Raw genomic sequence first — 11,541 nt, 5'->3', positions numbered from 1 at the left:
TGCAGATGTTTCTTTCAGCAGGTATACGAGTTAGACTATTGCGGCCTTCATTTGTCATTAATTAGGCCGTGAAGTCAAAGAGTGCAACGCTGTTTCCAATTCAGAAGAGACAGAGCCCATCGTCTCTTTTTGTACCTCCTGGGAAAGCATCACCCTTTGTGTCGTTCATACTATGAACACAATTATTCTGATTCAGTTTAGTTGTATTTATTTGGTGCATTTCCAATCCGAATTGTTTAAAAGAAGCATTTATAAGAAAAAAAAAACACTGTTAGTACAGTGTCATTCATAGGTTCTTACTCAGCAGCCCTGTTTCCATGAGCACAAAATTGCTCAAAGATATCTGTCTGTAAATATCTTAATCTGCATAGAACCCATGCACAGATGATTTACAAGACAAAGTTTGTTACGGTGTGTTGCGTGTCCTCAAACAATCTGGATATGAACTCAATTCGTCCACTAGAGGGCAGCTGCTCAAACCTTTACATATGCTCTGTTAAACCAGACAATCTCAGTAAATAAGCGTTTATTCATCTATTAGTTATGCATAAAGAATAATACAAATAATAAAAACACCTAGTTCATTTATTAAATTTGTTTCATATTTATAAAAACAAAATATACATTTTATACACAAACGCAACAAAACACAGATAATAGAAAATTACAATCACCGTACAAGTCGCACTAACATTAGTTTAATATTATATAAATTCAATATTATATTTCTTAAGTTTTGCTTTTTTTATTTATATAAAATCGCATTTATATAAAATACATGAATTATAAAATTGTTTAGCATTATTATTGCTAAACCTTCTTACACAGCGACACTAAACACTTGTTACACCTAAAATCTCGAAAAGCAACAACAACGTACTCGTGAAATTTCTGCTCACAGTCACAGGCTGAATGAATGCTCGCGTCCGTGCACGTTCACGCGGTTGAGTCGCAGTCACACACATTTCCGGGTTCTTCATGACCGCTCCCATTTTGTGTCTGTGTGTGTGATTTGTGCTTCGAGCAGGCGGTTAGGTAACTCATGTTCCTCCTCCTACTGCAACTTTCATGCACCCAAAATGGTGTGCGCACATTGAGCCTCTCTCTCTCTCTCTCTCTCTCTCTCTCTCTCTCCCCTCGGTGTTGTTGTGAAGCCCTGCCAGCGCGTCAGCTGATCCTCATGTTTCACCCCAGCAATAGATAACGAAAAGCCTATTTACATGATGCGCTAAACAGTTTGACAAACCTACACCGATATCGTTACACGCGTAACGCAATTAACAATGTCATGTTTCCAATTCATCTCAAATATTACATGCGCATTACTTTAAATAATAAAAGTAACCAATGCGCACGCATTGTAAAACAGATTTTCATTCTTATTTTGGCATGAATTGCATCATTCATTGTCTGCACGGGCAGATGTTTGCCACAATGCTTCAAAACAGCGCACAAATGAGATATGACATAAAAACGATATATTTCTATGCGCTGACCGATCTGCATCCATACAGGAACGCTGTTAACGTATTTTGGAGATGTCCTATGCCTATACATGTATGTATTGCGCATTGGCTAATATTTAAATGCATGCATAACAATACGCTTTCCATCAAACAACAAGTAATAAAAAAACGTGTTTAACTACAGAAAGGGGTTTGATGTTGAAATGATGTTGCAATCGTCTTTTGTTTACATGCAAGTCGTTATTTTCGGCGGAAGACAGATTTTTGGTAGTGCAATGCTGTGTGTGATTCCTACCAGCTGTTTCCCGCCTTGAAAGACATCCGATCAGCTGCAAACACACACACACACACACGTCCATGCAGAAGGAGGGAGGGAAAGAGAGCGAGCTAGCGCGCCACACACACACACACATATACACACACTACGAGGGAACCCCATCAGCTGGAGGAGTAGAGTAACCTTTACAACTCAACGCTCATCTCACACTCCCATGCCCCGAATCACCAGGACATCCGTACTGCTTTTTAAATGCGAAACGGGCAAGAACGAGGTGTTTTGTTTTTAACTCAATAACATTGCGCGAAGAATCGAGGAGCCGGAGCTGGAGAGAAGAGGGGAAGCATGGAGTATTTCATGGTGCCAGCTCAGAAGGTGCCCTCGTTGCAACATTTCAGGAAAAGCGAAAAAGAAGTCATAGGGGGCTTGTGCAGGTACGTGAGACCCTGTTTTATCCATTGCGTCCAACGCGCGCGATCCTTTAATCGCGCGCCAGCGGCGGCTGCGCTCGTAGTAGAGTAACATGCATGCATGGTGCGATTTCTGTGTTATTGTGTACATGCGCCTGTCCGGCGGCTCGAGACAGTACATAACCCGCGCGAGACTCGATTTTTTTCGTTTCATTCATCTCCCGGGGCATCGCGGCAACCCATTGGCTTGTCGGGCGAACGTTAGCGATGAAATATCTCGGGGAAATCGATGCATTTTGTCTCCAACAAACACAAACCACGTGGTTGCATACACACCACCACGCTGCTGAGCTCGCGCGTGTTTATAGTTACACAATGTCCACCGATTTCATCATAATACTGTTATAGTGTACGAATGTGGAGGCTGCCGTGTCAAATAAAGCGTTTGGGCTGAAGTTCGGCTGCGTTTTCGGGGCACAAGTTATTGTGGGCACTGCGGCCATGCTTGTGGCTCGTGCATTTGGCGTCGTCTGTTTCTCATCGAAGCCAAACGTTAAAACTCTTCGCGGTGTCTTTATACGTTCACGTTCCCGACGTACGAAGGTTAATACGGATGTTAAACGTAGGGAACGGATCGGTGCGTGTATTGGAGGACGGATCAGATGTTATTTGGACTGCGTCGCTGCTGCCGCATGGACGGAGGAAGCGCGAGAGGCGCATTGTTGTAATGGCGGACCGTGTTATCTGCGAACGGGGTTTTCCCCTTAAGTTCGGTACGGAGATTTTGTTCAATTGCTTCGGTGTTTTTGACGTGTTTCGTGATTAAATGTATTGAGAAAGTTAAAGGTTAGTAAAGAATAACTGGCGTTTTTTAATAAGGGGGTGTGTATGCTGTTGAAGTAAGGCCCCGTCAATGCGTCTGCGATCCGTTGTCGACGGGGGCGGGGCCAGTGATTACATCGGCGCAGGGCATCATGGGGACTGTTGTTTTTAGGGGTGCCAGATGAACTACGTTTGGTGCGTAGTGGTTTGTTTTTAATAAGCTTCAACCTCTAACAAAATCAGCTTTATCTAACAGAAATAGAATCAAAAGCTGAGACTATAGCCAAAACACCCTACATTTTCTACAACGTAACTTAACAAGTAAAGAAAATGTCATATAATGATGATGATATTTGTACATTTTAAAACCAAAATACGTAATTGGTGTACATGTATTTTGCTTTTAATTCATTTCAGTGTCTCCAGATAAAATAAATCCAAACACTTGATACACGTCCTGAAAAGTCAGGAATTTAACTTTGTAAATACACTTAAAATGACATTTATCTTCTATTTGGCATATAAATTGTTCCACAATAAGGCTTGAAAAAGTTAGGTTGAATTATTTTTATTTGGTCTATTTATTAAAGTATTATGCTACGAGTCTATGTTGTTGTAAAGAGACATTCTTCTTTTTTTTTGGTTGTCTGTGTGTAACCTGTCAACATGTGTTTATGATGCAGATTTTTTTTCCTTTGTTCTCAAACTTGAGGATCCAGTAAATAATTGTGATTCATTCTATGATGTCTTTGTGGTAATGGAAAAGCATTGAAATATATTTTAACGTTAGTTTATCATTTATGTGTGTTTATGCCCGGAGGTGGCTGCTCTGGATCTGGCTGCCGTTGTTTGTGGTTTTGGTTTGGCATGTGATCTGTTTGCTGGATTTTAAGCCGCTTGGGCGCAAGGAAGCCTCAAATGTGTCTGCACAATTGTTCCCTGTGTTTGTCCGTTCAGCTGAGTCAGTACTGATAAGAGAGGCTTTTCAAAGCTTTCCCAAGATACCCTGTGAGATGCCCAGACAGACAGAGAAGGGAAGTTCAATTAAGGCTTGATTTCCTCACCCCAATCCGCTGTGCTCATGAGAAGCTGTCATTTCCAGAGCCTTGAGTTTAGATATAAAATAAAATTGATAACATCCAGGAATGCCAACATTTTTGTTTTTGTGATGTTTCTCTGTCACTTACTTGCATGCTGTTTTTGGGATGTTGAACTAAGTTAGGTAGTGCTGTTTTAGTTGTCATAGACAACAAAAAGCCTATTTGACCTCTACGTAATATTTCTTAACTCCTGAAGCTGCTTGGCTTATTCTTGTTTGACATTAGGTTTATTGACAGAACAAATGGAGTATTTGAAAGGTTTATTTCCAAAAAGAGAATACTGTTTAAAAAAAATATGTTTTTTATTAGGTTATCATGTTTTTATTGTGTTAAGTTAGATGTATTGTTTTAGTTATTATGGCTTTAACCAAAACAAACCAACTGTGGTTTAATTTATATTAATGGGAATGCACAGTAAAAAAAAGGAAATAAACTCTTAAATTTGGTCTTTTTTTAGTTAAATGTCTCAATTTGAAAAGAAAATTCCAAACTAAAATAAGCAAATCTGAACAGTATTCGCTAGGAGTGTAACAATATTATCGATATCGTGTTATTGCAATAGCAAAATTGTATCAATATTATCGTGGTCACATGGCTGTATGAAATGCTATTTTAGACGGCCTAACATAGAGAATATTAGATAAAAAAATAGATGTTACCTTTGCCAAGATCCATCTGGTACAATTATTTTATTTTTTAAAAGGGACTTTTAGGTCATTTGACCGCATACCTCTAAGCAACAGTTATGATAAGAGGATAAAGAAATGCGGATGCTTGTTAAACGTATCCAAGTCATCGTTAGTCATTCCAAATTTTGAAATGAATACAATACCGTGGGCTTTTTAGCGAGGTATTATCGTAGAATGAGATTTTAATATAAAGTACATGGAGGTTTTAATGTGTCAGCTAAGGACAGCATAGTGAAAGTGTTTTTTCCCTCTCCACAGTTTAGCAAACATTCCCCTCACGCCGGAGACGGCGCGGGACCAGGAGCGGCGCATCCGACGCGAGATCGCCAACAGCAATGAACGGCGGCGCATGCAGAGCATCAACGCGGGCTTCCAGTCTCTGAAGACCCTCATCCCGCACAGCGACGGAGAGAAACTCAGCAAGGTCAGTCACAAACTCGACAACACTCTGCACTGATTTAACACGGAATATGATTTATAATTGACAAAATAGAGAATGGGTTTCTCTATAATTCTAATGGTTTCTTTTATAAATAGCATTATGGCTGTTTACCATTAAATCATTACAAATTTATTCTGTAAATGTGTCGTAGGTCTTATTCCAGTATGATTCTGTCGGGCCAAGTAACTTCCCACCAATACCAGTAGACACACAAAACCATTGAACGTTTACATTAAAACCAATACAATTACCATTTAAGCCATTGAATCCATTCACTTCTGTGGTGGTGTTTGTTGTTTCAGCAGTTGTTCACGTCAAGCACATTTTGACTTCTTACTTTTGTTTTATGTCCTTTTTGTGGAAACATTTGAAAAACATTTTTCATGTTCGATAAAGGATGTGTACGGGCTTAAAGCTTGAGTCAACATTGGGGTGAAATGCCTCATCTGAGGGTAAATGAGACAAGAAAATATAAACATTTCAATCTTTATTATTTTTCATTCAAGTTTATTTTATTGGCTTGATTTTGGTATTTTTTCAATTTTTTACGGCACATGGCAGCTTGTATGTATACATCCATCCATCACGTCACTGTAACCACAGCTGCTCGAGTGATGTGGACCGTTATTTCTGAGCTTTCAGAAGGATGTAATGTGATCTCCCTCTCTTTCTCTCTCTCTCTCCCTCTCTTTCTCTCTCTCTCTCTTTTCCAGGCTGCCATCTTACAGCAGACGGCCGAATACATCTTCTCAATGGAGCAGGAGAAGACCCGGCTGCTGCAACAGAACACCCAACTCAAACGCTACATACAGGTGAAGATCTTTGACCCGAGAAACCAGACTCGCACCTGGTGCATGTTAGAAATAGACTGATACAATTTGCCAGACGATTAATCGACCGATACTGGGTCATTTGGGCATTACTGGTAGACATCTGTAACCAGCTGGCAAGTTAATAAAACTAAAAGTTTGTTGCAAATGTGCTTGCTGTTGTTGGGGCTGTCGCAATTATTAAATAATCGTCTCGTCGCAATTATTTGACATAATCGCAATAATGTCAGATTGTAAATCCTTAGAAAACAAGGGTGAGCTACAGCATATTACATCCAATGTCCACTGTTACCTTCAAATGATATTTCTTCATCATTTGAGTTGAATCAGATTTGTACTTTTTGTGTGTGAGTTTTACCAAAGTGATTCCTGATTGGCTGCATCTTGACAGGAAGACGACATCATCCTCCTGTCTCAGTTTTTTTTCTATTCTGTTAATGTTACTCTATAGGGAATTTTATTAGTTATTAACAGAATTTTCACGTTTCTAAATGTATCTATATTTTATTCATTGACCAAATTAATTGTAATGAATGGCAATATGTTAAAACCTTTGAACAGACGATTAATCTGCATATTCAGAATTATTTAATAGACGATTAATCGTCAGCCAAATTTCTTGATCGTGACAGGCTTAGCTGTTGTTTGAATTAGATTTATTGTCTAAAAGAAGTCTTATTTATTTTAATGTTATTTACATCTCATTTGCCTTGCCAACATTTTCACCGCCTCCATCACAAAAAATATTTAGGTGTATTTTGGTGTTCTCAAAAAATAGCTTGAAAAATTATATTACATTTAATTTGAATGTTTAACCGATCCGAAGCGACTTTCATAGAACTCGACACTAGCAACTGAAAGCAGAGCATCTTTACGTGACTGTTCTCACAAATGATCTTTCCTGTCATCTCAGAAGGAGTTCAGCGGCTCCTCCCCAAAGAGGAGGCGTGCGGAGGAGAAGGACGAGGGCATCGGCTCTCCAGACATCCTCGAGGAGGAGAAAGTGGAGGATCTCCGGCGAGAGATGATCGAACTCCGACAACAGCTGGATAAAGAACGCTCGGTTCGCATGATGCTGGAGGAACAGGTACGAAACCATGAAAACCATCGTTTTATCATATTATTAGACACTATTACATTATTATGTAGTTTTTATCTTAAAATAAAAAACGCATTTTATGCAAGACGTTTTTAGTGCAAAACGTGGGTCATTGAACATAACTTATTCATTTCACTATTGGCCAGTTGTACTTTGGGGCTGTTAATATTTTTTTAATGAACAGATGCTTTATTATCTGTCACATTTGCCAAACTTCTGTATTGGTGCTTTCCTAAGGAAAAATAATGAAAGCATTCAGCGCTGGCTCCCTGAGACAAATAGTTTTAGTCACTTTTGTTGATCAAAGTTTGTGAGACTTCAGTTTTCATCGGGTGCTGTTTGATCTGTCGCTCAGAGCTTTGCTCGGCCAGATCTCGTGTTTGTATTCATGGCAGCGTGGAAGAGTTGCCGTCTGTGTAATCTGTTATCAAACTGTTCATTAGCGGCCCGCTATAATTAGCTCACTTTAGACTTTGTGTATTTAATGAGGAATCACAGAAGGAACCAAACTTCCCTGAGAGCATCATACTTGAAATGCAAATGAAATCCAGCTCTTTGAAATTTGCTAGACATAAGTTGAGATGAAGTAAAATACTGTACACTAAATGGGACTCTCTGTTTGTATCAGATCCGCTCATTGGATGCCCACTTGTACCCTGAGAAGCTAAAGGTGATCGCCCAGCACGTCCAGGAACAGCAGGTGCAAACGCAGACTCTGATGCGCATACAGCAGCAGGAGCAGTTGGGAAAGGAGACGGCTCCCGCTCGCAGCCCGCTGGTGAGACGCTCCGGCATTTCTCTAACATCACAATTAAGTTACAGCTGAAGTGTTGATCCACTAGAGGGCATTAGAAGAGTTTAAGATGCAGAATTACCACCATATCATTCATTTTTTTGTGAAACACACAGTGCAAACAATAAAATCCTCTGACTTTTGAGGATTTGAGTTACGAGAAGTTTGTTTTCTGTAAAATATCATACACTGATCGAAATGATGAAAATGATGAAACTTTGATAAATGATAAAAAGATGATAAAAAAAGTTTGTTGATATCTTCAAAGTGAAGCATCATAAGGTTTGCTGATTGAAGATATGTGTGCTTCATCTCTCAGATGTTTTCTCCTGCCACGCCACCTGCACCCACCCATCACGCAACAGTCATCGTTCCCGCCCCCGCGCCGCCACCCCCCTTCCCATCACGTCACCGTGGTAACCATGGGTAACCCCACCTCCGTGATCAACACAGCATCCACGTCACGACAGAACTTGGACACCATTGTGCAGGTAAAACGATTAACAATTTTGCGCTAATTCTCAGTTCTTAAGTAAAAATGTAGGTAGAGCTTCAGAGTGAAGTTTCATTTGGCCGGTGTCAAGTGGTTTTGAACTCGACGAGACGTAGAATCGAATTAGAAATGTGCAAAAATATTTTCAGAAAAAGCTTCTTTGCTGATTTATAGGGAGCACTGGATCTTTATATCCAAAATCTACTTTACTAAATAAACTTTAAGAGTTGCATCACAAAGTCACCGTCATGTTTTGGTTCGTCCGTAGGCAATCCAGCACATCGAAGGCACGCAGGAACGGATGGTTGTGCCCGAGGAAGAGAAGCGCAGAGCGGTTATCGTCACCCCGGGTCGTGTCCTCACCGACACGGCCGACTCCGACACGGCCTCTGACAACGAAGGGTCTGAGGACTGTTAACCGCCCCAGCCAGCCCCCCCGACCCCTCCACATGTAACGGGGGGACGCGGAGAGGGGGGCGCGCGGGGATGGGCCTCCTGCAGAAACCCACTCTATCTCTTGTCTTTCTCTCGCTCTCTTCACACGGGACTCCCAAATGTCGAAAGACTTGAAGGTTCATTGTGAAAAAATGAAATGTTACTGAACGCGCCTCGGACGGAAGCGTGCTCATGTATACTCCCACAGTACACTATACTTCCATAGCACTCTCCATACTTTGATGTAACGGGCTCTTAATCCTTCTCCTGTGACGTTTCCTCTGCCGTACGAAATACTAACAGGCCCTCACCGGACCGGCGGACTGAACCGGTCCTCTGTTTCATCTCTTCCTGTTCTTCTATATCAGGAGAACGTTGTGATTGGAGGAACCCGAGTCTCTCATCTCCAAATGAACTCTTTTACCCGTCCCTGTCCCCTCTGATACGCCATATTCCTCTTTTTATTCTGGGGAGGCTTGAAGCATCACTGTGAGAACCTGTTCCGCACCGCGGCTTCCGAAACCTTAGAGGAAATGTTGCTTTTCTTTCATCACGTTCGGTGCAGTTGCGTTTCTAGTTCTCCGTCGCCAGTGATCTGCTGGTCGGTCAAACGAAATCCGTGTGCTGAAGATCGCCAGAGGGGCTCCGTGCTGTGTGCACTTCGCCGAAACGCAAAGTCCGTCGTGGATGGAGGTGGACTGTGCACTTACAGTCGCTCGCCTTTACTGGGCTGGGTTCCCAGTAGGCACACTGGTGCAGGTGAAGCGCCGCCCCCGTCACGTCAAACGCCCGGCACTGTCGCCACACCCAAATTTTTTGTATCGTTGTTTGTCATTTAATGGAATAAGCTAACCGATTGTTTGTGTATCGCCTGTGTTTTGTATGCTTTTTTTTTAGGAGCGTGTGGAAATAGCACTACCAGGGTTGTGGTCACCCGGTTTAGCCTATGCAGACCCTGACAGCTCGCCCTTCAAGTCCCTCGCGTGTTTGGCGGCCATTGGTCTTTAGGAAAATGTTACGTTAGCCTGTCCCCTAACTAGTGCGGCCTGTAGTAAGGTTTACAGTAACTCGCCTTCCGCACTATGCACTCGCTGGTTCACTTGCTGGCTTGAATGTTTTACTTCCCATATCTCGGACTGTATGACGTTCATACACCAACCACAGATAATCAGTGTCTTTTGACAATAAAGGGGCGTGTAAGCCGAGATTTTTTTTTGTGATGAAAGTACCGTGGACACTTACGAGGCCGTGCGATACCGCAAGCTCTCCGGACCCCTGGCGGGACAGGGGGCGGGTATCTTGTGCCCAACAGCGGCCAGTGGCTTGCCTTAACACAGCGGACGTAAGAGGCCTTAAACTAACCCCGAAGAGAGCAAACACGCACAGCTACCCACCCGGAGAACGTTTCCAAACATTCCTGAACATTCTACCACTGTGTCGGTGCATAAACCGGCAAGTAAAAATGGTTTTCGCCATGCGAGATGAAACGGCGAATCACTTTTTGACTGAAATTTGAACGTGTGCATGGTCCCCCCATCCCTTAGGAATTATTACAGGGAGTCATTTTGCTGCTGGACAGATTTTTAAACCTTTTTTCTCTCTCGGATTTAACAGGCGCTGTCAGCACGCGAGCTCTGTGAACCTCGCCGTCGAATCGGGTCGGTCGATGCGTTCCGTTCCGTTTGAAGTCGCGCTTTTTTTATTCGAGCTAAATGGTCCGCTTGGGTCTTAAGTTCAGTCTTTAATAACGGTTTTGTCTTTCGGAAGAAAAAAAATTGAATCTCCATTTCGCTTCCCAGATTTGAACATTTCCTCTAGCGAAGCCACAGGGTGTCTCTCTCTCTCGTTGTGTATTTTCTACTCGCAGGAATCACTGTAAGAACTCTAGAGGACATATCACAGGTCGGGTGTGTCGAGGAGAACGGACGCTCGTGTATGAACGTGAAGCACTTACTGTAGTATAAACGAGGGACGGCTCTTGTTTTTGTAAAGAGTCTTCTCCTCGGCCGAAGCTCTTCTCGCTGTGTTTTGAACCACACGGCTGTGTGTGTAACCCTCACATTGTCCAAGCACACCATGTCCACTGGTCCTTTCCATCTCCACCGTCTCCAGACTCGTCCTGTCTCTCATCATCTCTCTTTTTATCGTTCGTCATCTCTTTATTTTTCGTTTCTATTATTGTTCTCATTGTTTTGCTTTATGTGAGAGAGTTAGTCCATTTGGTTGTCGAGAAGCTATTGTATTTTTTTTTTAAACTGGGGAAAAGAGGCTTGTGCCTTTTGTAAAAACAGAATAATAAAGTTTGTACTTTGTTTTTTACAACTTTCTTGTTGTGTGTACTTATTTCTCTTTATTAAGGCGATGCGTTTCTCCGATTTAATATTTAAATCGAAAGATTTAAAATGAGTTGTTTAGAAACAGACGCGGTATTATGTTAAAGGTGAACATTTCAAAAGAATATTTTTAAGTCTGAGAGTAACTTGTAGCGGCACTATTTGAAGTGGGTTTTAATGGCACACAGTCTATTGGCAGGATAATGAAGGGAGGGCTGGGTGAATGTGTGTATCTGTTGAGAATAACAAATATTTGAGGACAATTTTAAGGAAGTCGCCATCTAGTCTGTGGTCTTATCTACTGTTCTTTCTTCATTATTCAGTCAAAGTCATCCATTTCAAAAACATTTTG

The 11,541-nt window shown here is 41.7% G+C and overlaps 1 protein-coding gene across 1 annotated transcript; it reads left to right on the top strand.

The window, feature by feature from the left end:
- Positions 1-1,625: 1,625 nt before the first annotated feature.
- On the top strand, positions 1,626-11,172 carry tfap4 (transcription factor AP-4 (activating enhancer binding protein 4)). The gene is given in 8 exon segments (XM_056753734.1): positions 1,626-2,177; positions 5,023-5,188; positions 5,920-6,018; positions 6,950-7,123; positions 7,764-7,913; positions 8,248-8,319; positions 8,321-8,419; positions 8,690-11,172. Coding segments are annotated over 8 exon segments (999 nt in total). The 5' UTR covers positions 1,626-2,088; the 3' UTR covers positions 8,840-11,172.
- The last annotated feature ends 369 nt before the right edge of the window (positions 11,173-11,541 follow it).

Source organism: Triplophysa dalaica, chromosome 7 (assembly GCF_015846415.1).
Source record: "Triplophysa dalaica isolate WHDGS20190420 chromosome 7, ASM1584641v1, whole genome shotgun sequence".
Lineage (NCBI taxonomy): Eukaryota > Metazoa > Chordata > Actinopteri > Cypriniformes > Nemacheilidae > Triplophysa > Triplophysa dalaica.
The sequence above is the reverse complement of the archived record's forward strand: the minus strand, read 5'-3'. Positions and strand labels throughout refer to the sequence as shown.